This window comes from Pongo abelii, chromosome 6 (assembly GCF_028885655.2).
Source record: "Pongo abelii isolate AG06213 chromosome 6, NHGRI_mPonAbe1-v2.0_pri, whole genome shotgun sequence".
Taxonomy (NCBI): Eukaryota; Metazoa; Chordata; class Mammalia; order Primates; family Hominidae; genus Pongo; species Pongo abelii.
This window is the reverse complement of record NC_071991.2, coordinates 61,998,821-62,026,105: the sequence shown is the minus strand read 5'-3', so window position 1 is coordinate 62,026,105 and position 27,285 is coordinate 61,998,821. Positions and strand designations below refer to the sequence as shown.

The window sequence follows — 27,285 nt, the reverse complement described above, 5'->3', positions numbered from 1 at the left end:
CCAGAATAGATAAAACATGTTTAATTTTCTAGAAAAAAAATCAATATTTAAAAAGAAATATTAAATTTCTATTGTGTTAAAATAAGAGTAAGAATTTAGGTGGTGGCTATGTGGACATTCACTGTAAAATTATTACAATTTTTCTGTGGGTTTGAAATTTTTCACAATAAAATATTGGAAAAATACAAAAAGTTTTTACTTTAAGAAACCTTAGAATTGTTCATATAATTTTTCATGTTGTTCATGTTTTATTCTTTTGAAGGTGGCCTGGACAATGTGGAATATTACGATATTAAGTTGAACGAATGGAAGATGGTCTCACCAATGCCATGGAAGGGTGTAACAGTGAAGTGTGCAGCAGTTGGCTCTATAGTTTATGTCTTGGCTGGTTTTCAGGGTGTTGGTCGATTAGGACACATTCTCGAATATAATACCGAAACAGACAAATGGGTTGCCAACTCCAAAGTTCGTGCTTTTCCAGTCACAAGTTGTTTAATTTGTGTTGTCGATACTTGCGGAGCAAATGAAGAGACCCTTGAAACATGAAAAATGAGTGGACTTCAGACTCATCAGAGACTCTAAAATATAGCCACCAGTGCTTTGTTCCAAGAGTTTGGTGACAAAGTTTTGGTGTGGTGTTTTGGTAAAGAAAGTTTCAAGTGAAATGAGGTTCCTATAAAATAGATGTTTCTTTTCTATAGATTTACTTAATTCAAAGATCATATTTTAGCTGGCCACAAAACCAAGAACATATCTAGCAAGAAAACTTGAAAAAGTATAAGCATTTGTTAAAAATATGAATTTCTTGAATGAATTTCACATTTGTAACTATGATTTTGGCAGAATGGAAGATTGGCTCATCAGTGAAGCGCAGTATCTTAGCTCTAGATTCTATTTTCATGCATCACAGAAGTGCTATGTGGTTAGGTCTGTTTGTGCTCAGTCAAGAACTAAGAAATAGTATGAATTGTAAGTCAAGATGGGCAACTCAGATGGAGCAGCTTAGTCTCACATAGTTTGCTTGTCTTTATTTATTTTATGTAGTGCCAAATGTATTCCATTTTAAAAGTAAGCCAGAGTGAGTCAAGGCATATACACACTTTCTCACAAAACTTCCTAAACAGATTTGGGGTTTAATGTGTCCAACTCCTCATGAAATATATTCAGTGCACTTAAATATATTCCATCTTTTTAACATAAAATGTAAAGCTTAGCACCCATCATTAATTTATGTCTCTGTTTTATCCAGTGGTTAAAAAAGGATTCTGCCTCTTTAGTCCTCACTGTTAAATAAAATCCAATCATAGTAAGTGATTAACTAGCAAAAGGTAAAGCTATTTATAGCAAATTTCTAGATCATTAGAAAAGCACTGGTAGTTGTACAATATCAGTGTTGACTTTGAACTTCTTTAAAGAGATCATGAATTCTTTCCCCTTAGCCAAAACATGAGATATTTAACCTAGTTGTCTCTAAAAGTTTTGTAATCATGAGTTAAATATACGTCATCTCCTATTCATTGCTTTTATGTGATCAATAAATCTTTTACAAACCCAACTACTCATTTCCTTCCTAGTAATACTTTGCCTTTTTCACTATGTATGGAATGAACCATGTAAAGCTGTCACCATCAATGTTTTTATCTGATAATATTAAATATTTTTTAACTTAAAATAGGCCACTCAGTTTATTTGTTCTTCAAGTATGTTAGGTAATGGTTGTTTTTAGAATTTGTGAAGAAGTGTCTCTTAATTTTCAGTTTTCTTTATATAGAGGTTATAATAGTCTTAAACCCTAAAAATGTTTAAATCAAAAAGGAATTAGGAAAAACACAATGATAGGTACATTTCTATTTGTGTAGGGTTTTTTAATGTACAGCTTTATTGAGATATAATTCACATACCATACAATTCACCATTTAAAGTATACTATTCAGGCCAGGCACAGTGGCTCATGCCTGTAATCCCAGCACTTTGGGAGGCGAAGGTGGGTAGATCATTTGAGGTCAGCAGTTCAAGACCACCCTGGCCAACATGATGAGACCCCGTCTCTACTAAAAATACAAAAATTAGCCAGGCATGGTGTTGTGCACTTGTAATCCCAGCTATTCAGGAGACTGAGGCAGGAGGATTGCTTGAACCTGACAGGCAGAGGTTGCAGCGAGCTGAGATTGAGCTACTGTACCCCAGCCTGGGCGACAGAGCAAGACTAGAAAAAACATATATATTATTCAGTGGTTTTTAGTATATCCACAGAGTCATGCAACCATCACCACAATTTTAGAACATTTTCATCACCCCAAAAAACCTTGTACTGATTAGCAATGGCTCCCTATTTCCCCCAACGCCCCTGTATTTCCTAGGGCTACCATAACAAACTACTGCAAACTTGGTGTCTTGAAAGAACAGAAATTTATTCTCTCACAATTCAGGAAGCCAGCACTCTTAAATCAAGGTGTCAGCAGGGTTAGTTCCTTCTGGAGGGTCTGCAGCAGAAACCACACGTGCCTCTCCCCTAGGTTCTGGTGGTTGCCAGCAATCCTCAGCATTCTTTGGCTTGTAGCTGCAGCACTTCAATCTCTGTCTCTGTCTTTGCATGGGCTTTTTCCCTGTGTGTCTCTATCTTCACATGGTGTTCTTATAAGGACAACATAGGAGCCAGACACAGTGGCTCAGGCCAGTAATTTCAACACTTTGGGAGGTGGAGGCAGTAGGATCACTTGAGGCTAGGAGTTCAAGACCCTGTCTCTACAAAAAAATAAAAAGTTAGCAGGTGTGGTATATACCTACAGTTCTAGCTACTCAGAAGGCTGAGGTGGGAGGATCACTTGAGCCCAGGAGTTCAAGGATGTAGTGAGCTATGATTGTGCCACTGCACTCCAGCCTGGGTGACAGACTGAGACCCTGTCTCATTAAAAAAAAAAAAAGGCTAGGCGCTGTGGCTCACGCCTGTAATCCCAGCACTTTGGGAGGCCGAGGCGGGTGGATTACCTGGGGTCAGGAGTTTGAGGCCAGCCTGGACAACATGCCAAAACCCCGTCTCTACTAAAAATACAAAAATTAGCCAGGTATGGTGGTGTGCACCTGTAGTCCCAGCTACTCAGGAGGCTGAGGCAGGAGAATTGCTTGAACCTGGGAGGCAGAGGTTGCAGTGAGCTGAGATTGCGCCACTTCATTCCAGCCTGGGTGACAGAGCAAGACTCCTCAAAAAAAAGCAAAATACAAACAAAAAAACGACAACATAGGGCCCCCAATCCAGTATGACCTTATTTTAATTACACCTGTAAAGACCCCATTTCCAAACGAGGTCACATTCTGAGCTTCTGGGTAGACATGAATTTGGGGAGATGCTGTTCAACACAGAAAACCTCCCAAACATCATAGCCCTAGGCAACCACTAATCTACTTTCTGCTCTAGATTTGATTATTCTGAACATTTTTAGTAGGGCTGTCAATTTTGCACTCTATTGAAAAATGTGACTAGTTTAATTTTTTCGAGGGTGAAATATCCATTTATTATATTACAATATAGCTATATAATTTGACAATCTCCTATGTAGAATATACAGTACCTGTTTGAGATATTTTAAGTACACTAGCATTTCCTTTTAGGCTGTGTCAATTGACTAGAACACACTATAGTAAATACACAGGTTTGATGTGAACTATAATGAAGTGGTTTTCTTCCTTAGTAATCTGTATCATAATTCCCAATTAGTGTCTTTTTCTGCCTTGGAAATTTCTGCAGAATTGTCAATATCAGGATAGTGGGTAAAAGTACACCCACCATACTGACAAGCACATTTTCTATTTTGTTCCCCAAAACTTCCTGTCCTGTAAAGTGCTCTGCTTGCTTTTTAGTAGACATTTGATAAGTTAATGTTATATCCTTTGCAATGATACTATTTTGATGACAAAGTAATTAAAGTTTATGCTTTCAAAAATCACAATTTGGTCAGAAAAGTTTAGCATCTTAAAAAAAATGTTGCTATTTAAAAAAAAACATATACTTGTGACTTTGTGGCCTAGCTGGCAAAAACTTGACATATTGTCCCATGAAAATTTTGAGTCATGAATTATTTTGACATGACAATATTACTAACAAAATCAAAATCAGCCGTTTAATAAACAATTATTCCACCAAGCAGTCTATATTCCTTTTGCCATATATACTGTTAACAGCAAAAATTTTGGATTTGCTACATATGCAGGGGTAAAGGAGGTATTTAGAGGAAATTTTGCTTTCTAAGGTTATACCAAAGACTTGAGAAAATCCAATTTACTCCCACATGGCACCAAACCAGCTCTCAGTGAGAGTCATTTTAATGAAAGGACTGTCCTTTTAATGAAAGGACATTTTACAGGTGGGATCATTCAGCATTTGATAAATCCTTCCTTTAAATATCCTCCTCCCTCTTTACAGTTGCCTCAAAAGACTTTAAAAAGCTTGAATCCACTTTTATCTTCCTAACCTTCCTCCTTCCCAAGATGATTCACACTACTTTAGAAAAAATAAAAATTTTATTTAAAAAAAGTCTGTGCTGGGAAATTGTTTGAAATGTTGCCCTTATTAACTAGAAATCTTTTTACTCTCCAGAGCTTTACGTCCTGTCTCATAACAGATTTAAAATGGGGTTCAAGATCTAGTTTGAATCTTATAGAAATTCCCTCAGACTTTATCTTCTAACCCTCTTTAATTTGTTCCCACTATCTATGTTTTCCAAGAGTACTTTATTTCTATAATTGTTCTTTTATATGGTATGCCGTTCTTGTTTCATGTTATCCTCTCTGACAATATTTTAGTTTCTTTAACTTTTAAAAATATTTTGGTGTTTTTGTTTCCTCTAAGTTCTTTTTCTGTTTCTTTGCTTTGCTCTTTCCTGTTGGCATCTGCCTTCAAATGTCTAGTCCCTGACTGTGCATTTGTATTTAAAATGAGACATCTGAAATTGATAATTCAGGGGTACAAGGGTGAGCTTAATCAGTGAACTTCATTATATGATGAGGAGACGGCCAACTATTTTTGTTGCTGGTGCATAAGAGATCCACAGGTATTTTTCTGGGATGTTTGACTCACCATTCAATAAGCATAAGCCCACTCTGTACCTGATGTCCTAGAATCTGAAGTGTCTCTCGTTCCCTTTTACTGGGGAGGAATCCTGTCTCTTATCAAGTTGAGACAGTTGCCTCATCCAATTGGAAGGGGAGGCAGCAGTATTTTTACTCTGCCATCTTGAAGAAATCAGAATTTTCCTTCCTGTAACCCCACTCTCCTGATTTCCATCTATACCCGTCACCAAACCGATCACTACTAAGTTCTGCAAGCCCTAGGCTCTCATTGTCTCACACACACTCCACCTAGACAGTCTCAACCGGCATTCTGGCCTTGCCCCTCTCTACCTTCACCAAGCACTGGGCTTACCCTCACTTAAGTTTCAGCCACCACTGGAATTATTTTAGGTATCTGATGCCAGCAAAGTCCTTACACATGCTGACATTTGCAGGAATGAGAAGTCAGTGGCTACAAAGCAATACTGGTTAACACAAGGAGATAATAAATATACTAAGGTTAATGAAAGCCAAGTTTCTTGTTATCAATGGAGTTAAAAATAGAGGAAAATAAAATGAATCATGTGATTTTGGATTAAAATTGGAGATTATCAGTGTGAACTCAAGTTTTTTCTTTTTTTTTCATAGTCTTTTACATAGAAGGCATAATAGTTTTAATATATAAAATATAGAAATGTTTGATGTAAATGTTTGTGTTTATACATATGTATTTCCCAGCAATGTTCATGAGAGCAAAGACATCCCAGTAGCAATAAGCACATTAAAGGTCAGATCTTGGTTTCTAAGCAGCACCGAAAGGACCCCTGGAGAAATAACTGATTTCAGGACTGAAGTAGAGAATGTAAAATGAGCCTGGAACATCTCTGGACCAGAAAGTAAAAAAGTGCTCAAGTAACCACGGGGAATTTTTTTTCTCCTTTTTCAAATGTTCAAAGGAGCTTAAAGGGGCTCCCATTGGCCAAATTGGAGATGACTTGAGCATCAAAATAAATAATGATAGTAATGGATTATAACCCATTGAATAACATTGGAAATCATGAGTCCATACTGATATGAATAAATAAGTGAATGAGCTAAGAGTTGGATGAACAATCAGATTTTTACATACTTTCAAAGTACCTCCCCACAAAATTCTTATTAATAACAAAAAGGAAAAGAATAACTTTATAGTAGAGCAGCTTGGCAGACACCATCTTAAGCAAGTGATCAATTGAGCATTACAGGTAACAGGACAAATTGAAATTGTGCACAACCTGCAACGTGAAAACCGCAGCATCACTTCTGTGATAATCCTGCCAAAGATGCATAATCTGAATCTAATCAAGAGAAAACATCAAACAGACCTGCACTAAGGAACTTCTACAGTATAACCAGCCTGTAGTCTTTCATAGTGTCAAGGTCATGAAAAGGAAAAACAAAAAATCTTCCAAATTGAAGGAGACACAAGAAATATGGCTAAGCAACAATGATTCCGAACTGAACCCTTTTCCTCTAAAGGACAATATTGGGACATTTGGCAAAACATAAATGGAGTCTAAGGATTAGAAGGTAGTAGTGCATCAGTATCAATGTCCTAATTTTGTTGACTGTGTTGTGGTTATGTAGAATGCCCTGGTTTGTTTGTAGAAAATATACAATAAGTATTTGGATGATGGGGCATTAGGTCTGCAACATAGTCTCAAATGGTTCAGGAAAAAAGTTCTTTGTACTGTTATCTGTAACTTTTCCATAAATTTGTTTCAAAATAAATGAATTGCATTGATTAAAGAAAATAAAAAACTACTTTGGACAAGTATTTCCCGTCCTGTAGATTCTGCTGTCTTCAAAATCCAAACAAATTACATGAGCAAGAATGATGGCTCACTCCCAGCTCAATAATCCTAAAACCACCAGCACAAACCTGTAATCCAACAAAGTCAGATTTATTGACTTATTGCGATCAAGAAGACTGCACACCAGAGGAGCTGTGGGGTGTCTCACCGTACAAAATAAAACGTAGTTATTGTATGTTTTGGCGGGGAGAGTTAAGTTTAGGTGAAATTTAAATGAAATCTCAAAGCATAGCTGCGTGTAAAGGCATAAACATCAGGTCTGGACGAGAACTGAATGTAGGGCATGTTTCCTTGGAAACTGCCAAGTTAAGAAAATACAGAATGTTTTCAGAACCGTTTATCTGAAGCTCTACACCTGGGTAGAAATTGAAGCTGCTTCTCTGCGTCAAAGAGACTTAGATCCTCCAGGCAAGGATGGGATTTTCACTCGTTCTCATATAATTTCAAATAGCACCGTTTATGTGGACTTGAAAGAACAAGGTTTCGGCCGGGCGCAGTGGCTCACACCTGTAATCCCAGCACTTTGGGAGGCCGACACGGGCGGATCACGAGATCAGAAAATCGAGACCATCCTGTCTAACATGGTGAAACCGTGTCTGCTAAAAATACAAAAAAATTAGCCGGGCGTGGTGGCGGGCACCTGTAGTCCCAGCTACTCGGGAGACTGAGGCAGGAGAATGTCATGAACCTGGGAGGCAGAGCTTGCAGTCAGCCAAGATCGCGCCACTGCACTCCAGCCTGGGCGACAGAGCGAGACTCCGTCTCAAAAAAAAAAAAAAAAAAAAAAGAACAAGGTTTCTCAGTGTGTAGTAAGAATGTACTACTCACTCAAAGGGGTAATACTTTTCCATTGCAGTATGTCCTAAAAGAAACATTGTTTCCTCTTAACGTCACGTCTGGCTTTATTTGACTCTGTTATCCATCCAGATGAAAGGCGGGGCAGTTTGTTACTTTCTCAACCCGAGCTAAGTTTTACTGTCTCAGCAAGAACGACTCAGTCTCTCAAATCATAGCTAATTCTCCTCTGAGGGCCTTGCTGAAGTTCTGCGTTTGCTTGCTCCGCTTTCCTCTCATTTTGGACCTCAAGCCTTCCTGTAGTCCGAGGCCCTGCAACGGGGTCAAACGCGCCTCCGGTCTTCACATAACCTTTCAAGCATCCCTCCTTCCCAGGACACACTCAAAGCTTCAGAGCGGTCCGCTCTTCTCAAGTCCTATTGGCTGAAGTCCACGCGTCTCATGGCACTGGGGTGAGAGGCGGAAAAGGCCTTCCCCAGGCGCGAGAAGATGACGTCACAGTAGCCCGGCCGGGCGCTGAGGTAGCCTGGGGCTCTCTGCCTAGTAACTGGCCTCGCACGGCGCCGACCGAAGACCCCCTCCGTCAGCGACGCCGTCGCAATGGCCATTTGTCAATTCTTCCTTCAAGGCCGGTGCCGCTTTGGAGATCGGTGCTGGAACGAACATCCCGGTGCCAGGGGTGCAGGAGGAGGACGGCAGCAACCGCAGCAGCAGCCTTCAGGTGACTCTCCTCTGAATCCTCCGCGGTAACTGAGCCGGGAAGGGCCCGCCGGCGGGGACCGGGCGTCCCGCGTGTGTCCCGGTGCTGGTGACCCCAATGTGCCCGCGTCGCGGCCTTGCCGGCCCCACTGGGCCCTGCACAACGTTTTTAAACCGAGGGTTTTATCTACATATTATTCATGTGGTCCGTTTTTATTGAGCTTCTGAGGACCTGGGTTTGGGCCTGGATGCTTGTGCGACACTGAGTTTTTAAATCGGAAGTACCTATCGAAACTACCTTGTAGGTAAATGCCGTAATTAAATATAATTTTTACTAAGTTGTTTTTTCGAGGGTGAGGCTAGCAACTTGGGTCAGAATCAGGACTTCATTTTGGAGAAGTCGTGGACTTCTTTGAAAAAATCTAATAAAACCGGCCAGGCGCGGTGGCTTACGCCTGTAATCCCAGCACTTTGGGAGGCCGAGGCGGGTGGATCACGAGGTCAGGAGTTCGAGACCAGCCTGACCAACATAGTGAAACCCCGTCTTTACTAAAAATGCCAAAAAAAACAAAAAAGCCAGGAGTGGTGGCGCGCGCCTGTAATCCCAGCTACTCATGAGGCTGAAGCAGGAGAATCGCTTGAACCCGGGAGGTGGAGGTGGCAGTGAGCCGAGATCGCGCCACTGCACTCCAGCCTGGGCAACAGAGCGAGACTATCAAAAAAAAAAAAAAAAAAAGAAAAGAAAAAAAATCTAATAAAACCTATAGAGCCATACCGCAAAAATGCACCTGCTCATAAATTTGGGGTGAAATTGGGAATGTGGGACGCCCAGTTAAGGGCTCTCCGGGAGGTGAGGAAAGGTGATGTGGGGGCCACGTTGATCTAATCCCTGGGCCTAGATCATTGTCAAAGCTTTTTATCTTAAAGGAAAGGAGAGATTAGACATGAAACCTTAGAACACAAGATTTTTAAAGATCGGGTTAATAATTCGGTGCTGTCTTCCTTCCTTCCCCTCCTTTAGGGCCTTCATTTTTTTATTTTATTTGAGACGGAGTCTTGCTCTCTCAGTCAGGCGGCTCATGCGACCTCCGCCTCCCAGGCTTAAGCGATTCTTATGCCTCAGCCTCCCGAGTAGCTGGGATTACGGGTGCCCGCCACCACGCCCTTGATAATTTTTGTATTTTTAGTAGAGACAGGGTTTTGCCATGTTGGCCATACCGGTCTCGAACTCGTGACCTCAGATGATCCGCCCGCTTCCGTCTTTCAAAGTGCTGGGATTACAGGTGTGAGCGACCGCGGCAGGCCTCATCTAACCTTTAAACCTTGTATTGCGTGATGGTTTCACGTCTGATCCCACTTCAGGGAAGACAGTCCTTTTATTTCATCCACAATTAATCTAGTGAAATATTTCAGAGCGAAAATTAGGACTCAGGTCTGATGAATGTGAGTGTAAACAAAGTTTGGCAGACAAACTGTGTATTTAGCTCCCAGAAACAAATGAATGTTTCTGGAATTATAAGTATGAAGAGCAAAAGCAATAAAAAAAAAAAAAAAAAGGAAGTGAGTTTCTTCACTTCTCCAGTGAATTTGGAACTTTAGAAGAAGAAGATACCATTAACTCCTACTTGAGTGATCTGGTCTAGCAATCTCCACTTTTTTTTTTTTTTTTTTTTTTTTAGGGTAGTTTAGAGTTGCAGGATGAACTTTCACAACTGGGCATGTGTGTCATTCGAACTTTAATGGCTTATCTCTTAATTCAGTCAGAAACAAGATGAATTACCTTAATCTTGGCCCCAACTAGGAAGTGATGAGTAAATGAGATTGCTAAAGTGATTTTAAAAAGCAAAACAAAACCAATATATAAAGAGAGGAGAGAATCTTTTTGGCTCATTTTGATATTTCTGAAATATTGGAAAGCTCATAGAGGAACTACATGCATTTTGTTCACATGTAAATACCATGTATAATCTCTCTGTGAAAATAGGTGTGTAGGTGTTTGCCCAGAGAAAAGACTGCATCAAATAGACTTAAGCATCTGTCCAAAAACAGAGGGTAGAATCTAATCTTTCATATTCAAGAAACTTTAATTCAATGTCCATTTTTCAGCCTTTACTACAATATAGGGCCTGGTGGGGGAGCAAAGAATGATAAAAACACAAGTTTTTATCCTGAAGGAGTTTATGATTTATGATGCATGCCTTCTACCAACTTAACTATCAAGCAGTTGTTTATTTAATAAGCTTTGTCAGCTGAATTTAGTAATATATCACTATTTTTCTATATTATTTTCTTCTCAATCTCAAAAATGCAATTGGCCACTATGTGATTTGTTGCTATTACAACCTAACTACTGTATATAAATAAAAAATGAAGAGATTGTCATTTAAAATGAGTTTAAATGTAGTGCTTGTTGAATCTTTCTATAATGTCTAGACATACTAAGATATAATGAAGATTTTTGAGATTTTAAGAACAGTTGCTGGGCACAGTAGCTCATGCCTGTAATCCCAGCACTTTGGGAGGCTGAGGCAGGTGGATTTTTTGAGCCCAGGCGTTTGAGACCAGCCTGGGCAATATGGCAAGACCCTATCTCTACAAAAAGTACAAACATTAGCCAGACATGGTGGTTTGCGCCTGTGGTCCCAGCTACTCAGGAGGCTGAGGTGGGAGGATGGATTGAGCCTAGGAGGTTGAGGTTACAGTGAGCCAAGATCATGCCACTGTACTCCACCCTGGGCAAAAGAGTGAGACCCTATCTTAATTAAAAAGAAAATAAAATAGAAAGAAAAGTTGCTAGTAAAATTATTTTGTTTTATTGTTTATTTTAGGTAATAATAGACGTGGATGGAATACAACTAGCCAGAGATATTCCAATGTCATCCAGTCATCCAGTTTCTCCAAATCCACACCATGGGGGGGCAGCAGAGATCAAGAAAAGCCATCTTTCGGTTCTTTTGATTCTGGAGCTTCAACTAACAGGAAGGAAGGCTTTGGATTGTCTGAGAACCCATTTGCTTCACTTAGTCCTGATGAGCAGAAAGATGAAAAGAAACTTCTGTAAGTGAAAGCTTTCAGGAAAATTACTATCCATTTGCTTATGTTTTTTCAAAAGCACCTACAATCTTTGTTTTCTCTTTTTTTGTAACATCTTTTCACAATACAATATTTTCTTTAAAAAAAGAAATAATGCATTATTTTTAAATCAGAGTAGCAAAAAGAAGAAAAATCACCCACAATCCTATCACTCACAGATAGCCACTCTTTTGCTATGTATTACCCTAGATTTTATTTCACTTAAAAATATATCATTTTTCTATAATAGTAGAGTGCCTTCCTAGGGGTAATTACACTTTTTCCACTTTGTGTTGATAACACTATATTGTGAATATCTTTCTAAGATTAGTCCTGCTTAAGTTCATTCTAACTTACAAGTCCTTTACAAAGTATGATGTAATTTAGAACAACTTGTGAACTTGGAGGTCATTATACCATCTCTCTTCTTTATTTATTTATTCATTTATTTATTTATTTATTTATTTATTTTGAGACGGAGTCTTGCTCTGTTGCCCAGGCTAGAATGCAGTGGTGCAATCTCGGCTCACTGCAGCCTCCGCCTTCTGGCCTCAAGCCATTCTTCTGCCTCAGCCTCCCAAGTAGCTGGGGTTACAGGTGCCTGCCACCAAGCCAGCTAATTTTTTGTGTTTTTAGTAGGGATGGGGTTTCACCATGTTGGCCAGGCTGGTCTTGAACTCTTGACCTCAAGTGATCTGCCTGCCTCAGCCTCCCAAAGTGCTGGGATTATAGGCATGAGCCACCATACCCAGCCGCATATCTTATTTCTTTCTAAAACTTTTACTTGGATTATCCTATTCAAACTGATCTCATTTGATTTCCTACATTTATTGTGGAGTAGATACATGACACTTCTTGAGAATATTTATGGTAAAATTTATGGCTGCTGTCAAAACAATGCTTGGCTATCTGTAATGTTCTCTCGATTCATGGTGACTAGGATGGAATTTAAATGTAATTGGTTAGTCTTTTACTTATCCTAATTAAATCAGAACCAGTTGTAGACATTTTGAGTCATGTACCATATACAACCGATTTTTTTTTAAGTAAATGAACAAACAAAACCTTCCTTTCTGCATTTGTTGCAGTCCTAAATTTAATACCGTTTTCTCTGTGATAATTCTCCTTTCATTGACATAGTCTGAGTAGGGAGAAACTTTAATTTAGAGCCGAATCTACCCACAGCATTACCAGATTAGTTGTATGGATGTGGGTCTGTTTCCCTTGTTGCAAAATGTGAGAATTAGATAAAATGATCTCTGAAGTCCTATAACCCACTTTTAAAATATTATGATTCTGTATCACGTAAGCAGTACTTTGTTCTTCCCAGTTAAATGATTATCGATGTTTGTGATAATTAACAAAGAAAGATTAAAGTTAGTATTTTAGATTTTAATTCCTAAAAAAAGTATGGTATCTATGATAGTATTTATGTAAGTACATTGGTTAATGGGTCAGTGTATTGGAAAGCCAAACTCATTAACTTCTCTGACATTATAATACTGTTTGTAACCATGAAATATATAGTTCACACTTCTATAAACTTGTGCTTTAAAGAACACTCTTCAGAAAATATAATGTAAAAGATTTTGAACTATGTATTTACTAGAATTTAAATTTTCAGTCGTGGAAAATCATTAACAATAAATTTTACCAAGCAGCTAAGAAGATCCTTTACTCTTTTTTTTTTTTCTTTTTTTCAGGGAAGGAATTGTAAAAGATATGGAGGTTTGGGAATCATCAGGGCAGTGGATGTTTTCTGTTTATTCACCAGTGAAAAAGAAACCTAATATTTCAGGTAACTGAAAAATTGTGCATTTTTAAAATATGTTCTAAAACTATTATTTTCTAAAACCAAAAGAATGCCAAAGAAAGAAATCAACTACCAACTTAGCTACAACTAGGAGAGTTTGGACATTGTTTAAAGTATTTGAGTATTCTAGCCAAACTTCATAATTTAGAGATTAAGGTTGGAGAATATAGTCTTTTAAGACATATAGTTCTTGGGAGAAAACATTTAAATAAAGCCCAGGAAGAGACTCTATGTTCTTGATTCTCTGTATGTACAACTTTGGAACCTCTTAGCTTCCTGTTGTGAATAGAAGAGTCACATCCTGCCTGTCATTAAGGCCTTGGCTGCCTGGTTCTGTTCTTTCTTCCCTGTCTTTCCTTCTAAGAATAGTTGTTCTGGAGACCTTCTAAGACCTGTTCTGGAGATAATGTTTAAATGTGAGGAGGCTTAGCTGGGCTACAGGGATAGCAATTTTTTTTTTTTTTTTTGAGACGGAGTTTCACTCTTGTCCTCCAGGCTGGAGTGCAGTGACGCGATCTCGGCTCACTGCGACCTCTGCCTCCCAGGTTCAAATGATTCTCCTGCCTCAGCCTCCCGAGTAGCTGGGATTACAGTTGCCCACTACCACACCCGGCTAATTTTTGTATTTTTAGTAGAGACAGGGTTTTGCCATGTTGGCCAGTCTGGTCTCTAACTCCTGACCTCAGGTGATCCGCCTGCCACAGCCTCCCAAAGTGCTGGAATTATAGGTGTGAGCCACCGCACCTGGCCTGGAATAGCATTTGCTTTAGAATATTCTTTTCTCTCTCTCTCTTTTTTTTTTTGTCCATAGTCCCTAAGCCCTTTCTGGGCTGAAACCTAGACCACCGGGCTTTCCCAAGCCCGCTCTGAGTGTTCCTGGGCCTTTATCCTTTTGAGGAAACAGTGGGTACCTTGCAGATGGGAGCCCTTGCAATCAATATCACAGAACCTTGGGATCTTTCCTCTGTCTCAGTTCTAGTTGCTCATTTTCTGTGAGCATTTGCATTACAACGCTTCTTAGTTATTTATTCACTTGTCCATTTAACAAATATTTACTGAATTTCTTTTGTGCTAAGTGCTAGGAATATAGTGATGAGCAAGACAGACAAGATCCTTTCCTTATGAATCTTACATTCTTGAGGGAGGAAGACAATAAGTGATGCAAATAAACTAAGATAATTTCAGATAATGATACTTTCTGTAAAGAAACAACAAAGTATTAAGCCCTTAATCAGCTTAAGTATTAGTACTTGAGTATTAATCCATTCCATATTGAACCTAATGCCTGTTGCCCTAAAGCAGTGGTTCTTAAAATGTGGATTCCTGAATATAGTTGTCAGATAAAATATGGGACATCCAGTTAAATTTAAATTTCAGATAAACAAACAGTATTTTTAGTATGTGTACATGCCATGTAATATTTGGGGCACATTTATACTAAAAAAAGTATTTATTGTATATCTGAAATTCAAATTTAACTGGGCATCCTGTATTTTTATTTGCTAAATCTGGCAACTTTATCCCTGAGGCCCTTTTAGGAGTTGCCTAAGATCAAAAATATTTTCTGATAATACTAAGTGATTAATTGCCATTTTTCACTGTGTTGACATTTGCACTGTTGGTGCAGAAGCATTGATGAGTAAAACTACTTGTATCTTAGCATGAATCAAGGCAGAGGCAATAAATTACTAGTAGATGTCACAATAAAAAAAGTTTAATGCCATTTTAACTTAAGAACTTCCTTTATGAAGAGATAAAAATTATTAATTTTGTTAACCCTTGACCTTGAGTACACACCTTTTTAGTATTCTGTGTGACAAAATGGGAAGCACACACAAAGTGTGTCTGCCCCATGCCCAAGTGTGATGGTTATCTTATGTGATTGTTCAGGTTGGACTGAGCTAGCCACTTTTTTCAAAGACAATATTTATTTGAAAGGAATGACAACTATGGTTATTTAGAAGAAAACAGTTGATAGTGTTTATTGCCAACGAAAAAATTAAAACTTTCAAGCAAAAATTGGAATTATGGAAAACTTTGTCATCATGAGCATGATGGCTTCTCAATACTTAAAATCTCTTCTGATTAAATGGATGGCAACATTCACAAATGTGAGGGCAACACGCAGCAGCTCATGCCTGTCATCCCAGTGCTTTGGGAGGCTGAGGTGGGATGATGGCTTGAAGCCAGGAGTTTGAGACCACCCTGGACAATATAGCAAGACCTTGTCTCTACAAAAAATACAAAAATTAGCCTGAGTATGATGGCATATGCTAAGACTTTTAGCTACTCTGGAGGCTGAGGTGGGGGGATCACTTGAGTTCAAGAGTTCAAAGTTATGGTGAGCTCTGATGGTGCCACCACACTCCAGCCTGGGTGACAGAGCGAGACCCTGTCTGTTTAAAAAAATTTTTTGGCCGTGCGCGGTGGCTCACACTTGTAATCCCAGCACTTTGGGAGGCCGAGGTGGGTGGATCATGAGGTCAGGAGATGGAGACCATCCTGGCTAACACAGTGAAACCCTGTCTCTACTAAAAAATACAAAAAATTAGCCGGACGTGGTGGCATGCGCCTGTAGTCCTAGCTACTCAGGAGGCTGAGGCAGGAGAATGGCATGAACCTGGGAGGCGGAGCTTGCGGTGAGCCAAGATTGTGCCATTGCACCCCAGCCTGGGTGACAGAGCAAGACTCTGTCTCAAAAAAAAAAAAAAAAAAAATGGATGTTGTATAATAACATGCCAATGTTTCGAAGTTCTGCATAACTCAGTGAACTGGCATTTTTCAAATGACTTATATGTGATATTACAAAATTATGCATGGCTGAAAGTCCATTCTACATGCATGATAAACCAGTGGATGTTAATATAATGCCATAAAAAGTTCATTAGTATGGCTTGAATCTATGTTATAGTTAACCTTTAAGAAACTACTGCTTGTCAAGTTTTGGTGTAGTAGCAAAGAAAAATGTCCACAGTTATTTGAAAAAGCCATTTAAGTCTTCCTTTTCCAATACATGTATGTGTGAGTGCCCATTTTCTTCATACACTTCAGTCAGAACATATTGCAACATAATGAATGCAGAAGCATATATAAGAATCCAGCAGTCTTCTATTAAGCCAAACATTAAGAGATGTATAAACATAAAGCAAGGCTATTCATCTTACTAAATTTTCATTTTTTGTTTTGGAAAATAGCTTTTTCATTTATGTGGATAGGTAATTGGCTTCTTACTTTTAAATGAATTAATACTAAGTTTCTCAGTTTTCATTTCAAATGTGGTAATTATCAATGTAAGTAACCCATGTAAACAAACATTCTTTGGGGTCCTTAATGATTTTTAAGAATGTAAAGGACTACTGAGACCAAAAAGTTTGAGTACTTCTGTCCTTAGGCATCCATTGTGTTAATAAATTAACTTTTTCTATGCAACTATAATAGAATGATACTACTTTTGTCAATTTTGGCTTTTGTTGCCATTGCTTTTGGTGTTTTAGACATGAAGTCCTTGCCCATACATATGTAACAAACCTGAACATTGTGCACATGTACCCTAAAACTTAAAGTATAATAAAAAATAAAAAAAAGAATGATACTACTTTTGCTCCATTTTGCAAGACTTGAGAAAATTGTCACTCAAATCGTTTTCTGTGTTCTGTGGTTCAGATGAGGAATTCTGGTTGAGCACAGCTGGAAGGAATAGGAGGCAATTAGGGGAACAATATTTCTTTAGATAGAGTGGTTATCTATTCCTGGGAGGCAGTATTGGAAATGAGTCCTGAATAAAGAGAGGGTATCAGTTATGGGAAGATTTGGGGAAAACATTCCTGGCAGTAGGACTAGCTATTGCAAAGGCCCTGAGGTAAGAACAAGGTTGGCAGTGTTTACAGACTAGTGGGGCCTGAATTACTGGAGGAGAGTAAACAAGGGAAAGTAATATGACAGTAAGGCCAGAGAGATAGCCAGGGGCCAGATCATGTTGGGCCTAATTGCACTGGGCAGGCAGCCATGAAGAACTTTAAGCAAAAGAGGGACGTGATCTGATTAGAAAAAGCTAACTCAGCGTGCTGTGTGAGGGGGGAAAAAGGTCTGTTGGGAGCAGAGGCAAAAGTAGAGATAGGGAGACAAGTTAGAAGACATTGCCACTTGTGACTAGAGTTCATAGCAGTGAAGACAGAATTGGTCATATTTGGGCTCTCTGTTGGAGCTTGAACTGGCAGGATGCTGATTAATTAGATATAGGGAAAGAGAAATCCAAGGTGATTCCTAGGGTTTTTTGGCCTGAGGGGTCAGTAAAGATGGGGAAGACAAGTCATTAGAAGGAATCCAGGGTTCTGCTTTGAACATTTAGTCTTTCCTTTATTCTGAAGCAGGTGTCCTTGGAGTTAATAATAACTGGATTACAAGGAGTTCTTTGTAGAAAATATCTTGAACATTTTTTGCCTTTGTTAGTAAGTTTGCCTAATTATAAAAGTTACAGCTTTTGGGCCAGATGTGGTGGCTAATGCTTGTAATCCTAGCACTTTGGGAGGCTGAGGCAGGTGGATCACTTGAGCCCAAGAATTTGAGACCAACCTGGGCAACTTGGTGAAACCCTGTCTCTACCAGGGTGTGGTAGCACATTCCTATAGTCCCAGCTACTCAGGAGGTGAGATGGGAGGATCACTTGAGCCGAGGAAGTCAAGGCAGCAGTGGGCCACTGCACTCCAGCCTGAGTGACAGGAATGAGACTGTGTTTCAAAAATAAAAAACAAGTTATAGCTTTTGCTTTAGAAAACTTGGAAAGTACAGAAATATATAAATAAAATAAAAATAACCTGATATCACAGAGATAACTACTACATTTTAGTATATTTCTTTCAAAACATACACACAAACATATTTCTTGTTTATGTATACGATTGACTGATCCTCTGTGCAGTCAAAAATCCACATATAAGCTTTGACTCCCCAAAAGCTTAACTACTAATAATGTACTGTAAGAGAAAAGAAAATGTTAAGAAAATCATAAGGGGTCAGGCACGGTGGCTCACGCCTGTAATCTCAGCACTTTGGGACGCCAAGGCGGGTGGATCAGAAGGTCAGGAGTTCGAGACCAGCCTGGCCAATGTGGTGAAACCCCGTCTCTGCTAAAAATACAAAAAAAATTAGCCGGGCTTGGTGGTGCATGCCTGTAATCCCAACTACTGGGGAGGCTGAGGCAGGAGAATTGCCTGAACCCAGGAGGCAGAGGTTGCAGTAAGCCGAGATCACGCCACTGCACTCCAGCCTGGACAACAGAGCGAGACTTCATCTCAAAAAAAAAAAAAAGAAAAAGAAAATCATAAGGATAAGAAAATATATTTACCATTCACATAGTGGAAGTGGATCATCATAAAAGTCTTCATCCTTATTGTCTTTGTGTTGAGTAGCAGAGGGATAGGTGGGTGTGGTCTTGCTGTCTCAGGAGTGGCAGAGGTGGAAGAAAATCCCTGTACAAGCGGGCCCTGTACAGCTGTGTGTACAGTTGACCCTTGAACAGAACTGCAAGGGTCCACTTGTACAGGGATGTATAAGTTGTTCTATGTGTGTATATATGTATACCTATGTGTCCGGAATTGGTGGGTTCTTGGTCTCACTGACTTCAAGAATGAAGCTGCTGACCCTCGCCGTGAGTGTTACAGTTCTTAAAGGCGGCGTGTCTGGAGTTTGTTCCTTCTGATGTTCGGATGTGTTCGGAGTTTCTTCCTTCTGGTGGGGTTCGTGGTCTTGCTGGCTCAGGAGTGAAGCTGCGGACCTTCGCGGTGAGTGTTACAGCTCTTAAGGCAGCGCGTCTGAAGTTGTTCATTCCTCCTGGTGGGTTCGTGGTCTCGCTGGCTTCAGGAGTGAAGCTGAAGACCTTTGCGGTGAGTGTTATAGCTCGTAAAGGCAGTGTGGACCCAAAGAGTGAGCAGCAGCAAGATTTATTGCAAAGAGCAAAAGAACAAAGCTTCCACAGTGTGGAAGGTGACCCAAGCGGGTTGCCACTGCTGGCGCGGGCAGCCTGCTTTTATTCTCTTATCTGGCCCCACCCATATCCTGCTTATTGGTCCATTTTACAGAGAGCCGAATGGTCTGTTTTGACAGGGTGCTGATTGGTGCATTTACAATCCCTGAGCTAGACACAAAGGTTCTCCAAGTCCCCACTAGATTAGCTAGATACAGAGTGTGGACACAAAGGTTCTCCAAGTCCCCGAGTAGCTAGATACAGAGTGTTGACTAGTGTATTTACAAACCCTGAGCTACACACAGGGTGCTGATTGGTGTGTTTACAAACCTTGAGCTAGACACAGAGTGCTGATGGGTGTATTTACAATCCCCTAGCTAGACATAAAGGTTCTCCAAGTCCCCACCAGACTCAGGAGCCCAGCTGGCTTCACCCAGTGGATCCCGCACCAGGGCTGCAGGTTGGAGCTGCCTGCCAGTCCCGCGCTGTGTGCCCGCACTCCTCAGCGCTTGGGTGGTCGATGGGACTGGGCACTGTGGAGCAGGGGGTGGTGCTCGTTGTGGAGGCTCAGGCTGCTCAGCAGCCCACAGAGGTGGGGGAGGCTCAGGCATGGGGGCTGCAGGTCCGGAGCCCTGCCTTGCAGGGAGGCAGCCAAAGCCCCGTGAGAAATCCAGCACAGCACCGGTGGGCCGGCCCTGCTGGGGGACCCAGCACACCCTCCGTAGCCGCTGGCCCGGGTGCTAAGCTCCTCATTGCCCGGGGCCGGCAGGGCCTGCCAGCGGCTCCGAGTGCGGGGCCCACCAAGCCCACGCCCACCGGGAACTCCAGCTGGCCCACAAGCGCTGCACGCAGCCCTGGTTGCTGCTGGCGCCTCTCCCTCCACACCTCCCTGCAAGCTGAGGGAGCTGGCTCCGGCCTTGGCCAGCCCAGAAAGGGGCTCCCACAGTGCAGCGGTGGGCTGAAGGGCTCCTCAAGTGCCACCAAAGTGGGAGCCCGGGCAGAGGAGGCGCTGAGAGCCTGTGAGGGCTGCCAGCACACTGTCATCTCTCACCTATACATATATACGTATACATATATATAATTAGGATCATAATCTAGTTTTTCTTTGTTTTTTGTTTTGTTTTGTTTTGTTTTTTTGAGACGGAGTTTCACTCTTGTTGCCCAGGCCGGAGTGCAGTGGCACCATCTCAGCTCACTACAGCCTCGGCCTTCCAGGTTCAAGCAATTCTCCAGCCTGAGTCTCCCGAGTAGCTCGGATTATAGGCATATGCCACCACGCCTAGCTAATTTTTGTATTTTTAGTAGAAACGGGGTTTCGCCATGTTGGCCAGGCTGGTCTTGAACTCCTGGCCTCAGGTGATCCCACTGGCCTTGGTCTCCCAAAGTGCTGGGACTACAGGCGTGAGCCACAGCGCCCGGCTGTAATCCAGTTTTTTTGTTTTTTGTTTTTTGGTTTTTTTTTGAGACGGAGTCTCACTTTGTCGCCCAGGCTGGAGTGCAGTGGCACAATCTCGGCTCACTGCAACCTCTGCCTCCCGAGTTCAAGCAATTCTCCTGCCTCAGCTTCCCGAGTTGCTGGGATTACAGGCGCATGCCACCACACCCAGCTAATTTTTTGTATTTTTAGTAGAGACGGGGTTTCACCATGTTAGCCAGGATGGTCTCGAAATCCTTACCTCGTGATCCATCTGCCTCAGCCTCCCAAAGTGCTGGGACTACAGGCGTGAGCCACGGTACCCAGCCCTAGTTTTATATTCTAATTTTTGCTTTCAGTTTGTCTCTGGTACTAAAAATATTAGAATGAACACCCTTATACATAGCAACCTTTGCTTACATATATAACTATTTCCCAAGGTTAAATCCTATAAATTGTATTGTAAGTCACAGGATATGAATGTTTTTCAGGCTTGTGATGCTTATTAACAATTATCCCTCCCAGAAAACTTGTACCATTTTAATTCCCTTAACAGTAATTTAGGAAATGATACATTTCACCACATTTGGAACAACAGTAAATACCAGCTTTTAAAATTTCTGCCAGTCTGATAAGTAAAGCATTTTATCTCTATTTTAAGTTGCATTTAACTTTATTTCATTTATTTACTATTTGATTTTTTGTGTGTGTGAATTGCCTGTTCATTACCTTTGCCTAAATTCGTTTACTTTTCTCATTTATTTGTAAGAGCTATTTATACATTAGGGCATTAGTTCTCTTGTCATATATGTTAAAATTGCAATTTTCCTAGTGTACCATTTGCCTTGTAATTTTGCTTAGTAGAGTTTCTGGCAGAATTTTTTAAATAAAAGTTTGAATATAAATGTAGTCAAATCTTTCTCTTGTGTTTGTTGTTCATTCTACCCCACTTATCTTTAGAAAATCTTCCCCATTTAAAGATCAAAATAACCAACTATATTTTACTGTAATTTTACACTTTGTTAAACATTAAATAGAGTGTAGGTTTTAAGTTTCTTCCTTATGATTATGAAAATTTTCTAATCAACATTAGATATTTTCTTGTTTAGCACCTCTAGCTTTACTATCAAAATTATTGGCATTTATTTTAAAGATTCCGATTGATTCCTCACTTCAGGTTTTACAGACATTTCACCAGAGGAATTGAGGCTTGAATACCATAACTTCTTAACCAGCAATAACTTACAGAGTTATGTAAGTTTGTTTCCTATTAATCTACCGCAATAACAGATGAGCTGTTAATTACTGCTTTCTTTATCGTGGCTTGTGTTTTGGCAAAACCAATGAGGTCTATGATCTTTTTTCAGGAGTAGGCTATTTTTCTTTTCTATATTATTTTCATTGAATTTGGTTGGTTATTAAAATGATAATATATTTTTACTTTAATAATTAGGAATATTACTATTTTTATTATAAATTACCCAACAGTCAGTCCCAGAAATGAAACCCTTTTATCATTTGACAGATATTTATTGAACATCTGTTAGGTACCAATCCAGTGATGAATGCTAGAAAAACAAGGTTAAATAAGATACAGTCTGTAATACAGATTAACATCCTCATATATCAAATATCAAAAAAATTAAAAATCTTGACTAGAATAAGTTGAGTACCTGAAGGAAGCAGTTTAAATGCTGTATTTTTCTGTTTCTACAGTCATGATCATGCATTTCAACTAGTACATGTGTTCACCTCCCATCCAAATATAACTAACTACGTGCTACCAGGTACTTGTGATACTAACCAGATGATACAAGGAGTTGAACAAGGAGAGGGAACTGGAGCTGGAATATCTTTGACAAATAGGCCAAGTCAATGCAAATTTTGCAAGTCATGGGCCATAAAACTGTTACATAAACCTTTTGTGATTTTGGCAAAGAAGTATGTGAAGTTTTTATTGAAGAAACTAACTTAAACATACAATATTGAACTGTTATTTTTCTGTCTTCCCTTTTCAGCTAAATTCTGTCCAACGTTTAATAAATCAATGGAGGAACAGGGTAAATGAACTGAAAAGCCTCAATATATCAACTAAAGTAGCTTTGGTGAGTATGGGAGAGTTTTCTTGAGGGAAGTGTCTTACCTATTGCTTTTTTGCAGAGGATATTTTACTTTAGATTTGGAAAGCAAAACAAAAATTTTCTATCAAGAATTATGATACACACATTCCCAAAATAGCATCACTTAAGAGTCAGGGTCTTGAAATAGTTTTCTCTGTGTTCCTTGGTCAGAAAAGCAAAAATAGTTATGCTTTTTAAAAGCTTTTTAGGGTAAAGTTTTTAACTTTGGTAGTGCTAGTTTTGAAAATGGCAAACTATTACATAAATTTAAGTATTTAAGGTTATCTGTATGTAAAAAGAAATTACTTTGAACAATTATGTGAATGCACATTTAGGATGTAATGTTATCATTTTGTGACTGAAGAACACAGTATGTTCCTTGTCTTAAACAGAAATGCTTTTGGAAGATATATACCCACCTGTCTCCAAAGATCTATGGTCCCGACTGTAGCAAGTTCATTATCTTTGTAAATAAAGTTATGATGTTTCTACACCCATTAAAAAGTTCTTAAGAATTCCTTATTTTAAAATAAGATGTTCACATTTATAATTTTAATATTTCCAATTTCTCAGATGGTTTCTACTCTGTATAAAGGATATGAGAGTACTATCTCCCTACACTTAGTGAATGGTTGACAGTCCCAACACCCCACCCCTTTCTTAAATATGTGCTTCCTGAATAACTAGACTCTTGTGCAAGCTAATTTCTTTCACCTTTTAGTTCTTGTAATGCTATTTGAATTTAGTGGAACCTCTTGGAAGTAGTCTGTCCTTGTGTGAGAGGTGGCCCACCATCACCATGGATGAGAGCTGATGGAGAAAGGATAACTGAGTCGAAAGAACTGTGGAACTTCCCTCAGGGCTGGAAGGTCCCTGCTCCTTGCTAACTGCCCAGGGCCCCTCCATAGGTTAGGATGTGGGACAACCCACCCATAGCTGACTTAACATGTATCAGGAGTTCATGCTTTCTGCTGAATGGTAACCCATTGTATGGATATATTATAATTTGCTTATAATCTGCCTGTTAATGAATATTACACTGAGGGAGAGAAGCCAGACCAAAAAAAAAAAAAAAATAGTGTAGACCATGTGATTCCATTTGTATGAAACTCTGGAAAAGACAAGTCTCATTTGTAGTGATAGAAAGCAGAGAGAGTGGTTGCCAGGGACCAGGAGTAAGAATGCTTTTGAGGGCTGGGCACGGTGGCTAACGCCTGTAATCCCAGCCCTTTGGGAGGCTGAGGCCGGCGGATCACGAGGTCAGGAGTTTAAGACTAGCCTGACCAACATGGTGAAACCCGGTCTCTACTAAAAATAGAAAAATTAGCCAGGCATGGTGGCACATGCCTGTAATCCTAGCTACTCAGGAGGCTGAAGCAGGAGAATCACTTGAACCCAGGAGGTGGAGGTTGCAGTCTCAAAAACAAAAGCTTTTTTTTTTTTTTTTTTTTTTTTTGGAGACAGAGTCTTGCTCTGTCGCCCAGGCTGGAGTGCAGTGGTGCCATCTCAGCTCACTGCAAGCTCTGCTTCCCAGGTTCACACCATTCTTCTGCCTCAGTCTCCCGAGTAGCTGGGACTACAGGCACCCACCACCATGCCCAGCTTTTTTGTATTTTTAGTAGAGACGGGGTTTCACCATGTTAGCCAGGATGGTCTCGATCTTCTGACCTCATGATCCGCCCGCCTCAGCCTCCCAAAGTGCTGGGATTACAGGCGTGAGCCACCGCACTGGCCAAAGAATGCTTTTGAGGCTTCCAAATGAAAGAAATCGCTTATGTTTGCTTTGGATGATTAAGAAAGTCTTCTTGGAAGGAAGGAGCAAGTACAAAGTTCCTTAAAAGTAGGATTAAGATTTCAGTAAGCAGAGATGAAAGACATTTCTAGAGCACAGAATAGCAAGAACATAAAGTACTTTCAGGGAATGGGAAATGTTTAATGGATTTTTAGTCATAAGCTTTTAATTATGTAATAGTGGATCTACTTCATTTCGAGTATTAGACTGGGTATTCTATAAAGGTCCTTTTTACCTAATATCTAGATTTCTCGATAAATGCAGATCTACCCTTATAGACACTGAAAAAAATTTAAAAATATTTTTGATTATAATATCTGCTCATTGTAGAAATTCAGAAAGTATAAAAAAGCATAAATAAAATTTAAATCACCCGTAATTTATCAGCCAGAAATAATCACTGTTAACTAATGTACATTTTTTTATGTGTATTCATATTACTAGTTGTGATTATACTGTTTATACAGTATTATATCTTATCCTTTTCAACATCATATTATGGGCATTTTCCATGTTAAGCATTTAACTTTGCCTTTTTTAATGCACTTTTTTCTTCTCTTTTCTTTTTTTGAATCAGAGTCTTACTTTGTCACCCAGGCTTTCCCAGCCTCAAGTGATCCTCCCACCTCAGGCTCCCAAATAGCTGGGACCACTGGCTAATTTTTTGTAGAGATGGGGGTCTCGCTGTGTTGCTCAGGCTGGTCCCAGACTCATAGGCTCAAGCCCTTCACCCGCCTCAGCCTCCCAAAGTGCTAGGATTACAGGTGTGAGCCACCACACCCAGCCTTTAATGCACATTTTAAAAAATTGAATTTGTCCATAGTGTATAGAAAAGATACTGGAGCACTATTCATCAAGCACTTTATTATTTGCACACTTTTTTTTTCAGCTCTCTGATGTAAAGGATGGAGTAAATCAAGCAGCACCTGCATTTGGATTTGGCAGTAGTCAAGCAGCAACATTTGTGTCGCCAGGTAAGTGATAAAGTAATGCAGGACTTCACTGATTTAGAAAAATTAGATTTTATAGGTTTCAAATTACAAGCCTGAATCGCCATTTTAAATTACCTTCGTAAATTCTACAACCTTCCGTCATAGAGCCTCAAAGCATTTGACTCATTAGACATTTGTGAAAGGGAGGCCAGATTGGGCATGTTCTTTGAAAGACACTTAGCTTTAGAAGTACATTTTAGGAATGAGTTTTCAGGAGTTTTGTAGAAGTACATAGCTATGATAGCAGCACGTTTGAGAACTTTCTTGTCACTGTGTATAACAGCATAGCATTGTCCTCAGGTAGCAGCTCTGGTGAGGTAGTCCCTGTGGTTTCTCCTTGGGTGAAGGTCGATCAAGGTGAAAATGGGATTGTTAGCAGAAAAGACAGGCAGCAGGCTTTAGTGGGTAGTTGTAGCCTCTCATTTTTACTTTTCTCATCTCATCCTTCCAGTAAGCTTCTCAACACTGAAACATGACATAAATAAGAAAAAAAGACAGGGGGAGGAACTAATTGTGACATTTTTCTGACTGTAATGGATTTTTTTTTCTGTTTTTTTTTGCTGCTGTTTTTTTTGTTGGTAGGCTTTCCAGTCAATAACAGCAGCAGTGATAATGCTCAGAACTTTAGTTTTAAAACAAACTCTGGATTTGCCGCTGCCTCTTCTGGAAGCCCTGCTGGTTTTCGGAGTTCCCCAGCATTTGGAGCTGCAGCCTCTACCAGTTCAGCTATCTCTACTTCTGCTCCAGCTTTTGGATTTGGGAAACCTGAAGTCACCTCGGCTGCATCATTTTCATTCAAAAGCCCTGCAGCTTCCAGTTTTGGATCACCTGGATTTTCAGGACTTCCAGCTTCCTTGGCAACAGGTCCTGTCAGAGCTCCAGTGGCCCCAGCCTTTGGAGGTGGCAGTTCTGTGGCTGGTTTTGGTAGTCTGGGCTCACATTCTCACGCTGCTTTTTCTAAGCCATCCAGTGACACTTTTGGAAATAGCAGCATATCCACTTCTCTCTCAGCCTCAAGCAGCATCATTGCAACAGATAATGTGTTATTCACACCCAGAGATAAACTAACAGTAGAAGAACTCGAACAATTTCAATCCAAGAAATTTACTCTGGGAAAAATTCCATTAAAGCCTCCACCTCTGGAACTTCTAAATATTTAAAAGGGCAATTTTAAATCCAAAAAATAATGATGTTTAAAATTGTTTTGAGTGATTCATATAGAGATGTATATATGCATACATGTATATATTCATAAGGAATATAAGCTTCCATTAATAGTGATTTTAAATTTTATTTTTTTCTTAAGTCTAAATATTTAAGTAAAAAGTAACAAAAACTCAGCAAGCAAGGGAAGTTTTTTGTACAGTAATTTTGGATGGAACTGAAAAATTGTGCACGAATAAAGTACTTTTCTCATGCCATACCACTTTACTATCTCACCATTTAAAGTTTTAAACTTTTTTTTTAGGAAGGGGGTAATTTCTGGAATTATTAGGGGAACATGCTCAAATATTTAGCCTACTTTTAGAATAAACATTAGTAGCATGACTTCATGTTCAGGATTCTCTGAAAGAGATAAATCACAGTTTGTAAAGAGTGACAAGCTTTTATTTTTAGAACCATAGGGGCATTTCCCCCCCATATATTTGGTTCCCTCTCAACTTTGGCGGTCTCATGGACCACCATTTGCGTTTTCTTCAGCAATCTTAGGCTGCTTTTTATTTTGG

General features: G+C 39.8%; 2 protein-coding genes across 11 annotated transcripts in view; both read left to right on the top strand.

The window, feature by feature from the left end:
- KLHL7 (kelch like family member 7) overlaps positions 1-1,672 on the top strand; it is a 68,984-nt gene extending 67,312 nt beyond the window's left edge. For all 7 annotated transcript variants that reach the window (XM_002818151.5, XM_024249923.3, XM_063725737.1 and 4 more), the window contains one exon: positions 263-1,672. In XM_002818151.5, coding sequence (XP_002818197.1) covers positions 263-546 — 284 coding nt within the window. In that variant the 3' untranslated portion in view covers positions 547-1,672. The remainder of the gene's footprint in view (positions 1-262) is intronic.
- Positions 1,673-5,012: 3,340 nt separating this feature from the next.
- On the top strand, positions 5,013-26,981 carry NUP42 (nucleoporin 42). Of its 4 annotated transcripts, XM_054558888.2 has the most exons (8): positions 5,013-8,415; positions 11,222-11,450; positions 13,169-13,263; positions 21,832-21,908; positions 22,673-22,759; positions 23,167-23,241; positions 25,456-25,540; positions 26,141-26,981. In XM_054558888.2, exons 1-8 carry the CDS (start codon positions 8,295-8,297, stop codon positions 26,716-26,718), a joined length of 1,347 nt encoding a protein of 448 aa, XP_054414863.1. In that variant the 5' UTR covers positions 5,013-8,294; the 3' UTR covers positions 26,719-26,981.
- The last annotated feature ends 304 nt before the right edge of the window (positions 26,982-27,285 follow it).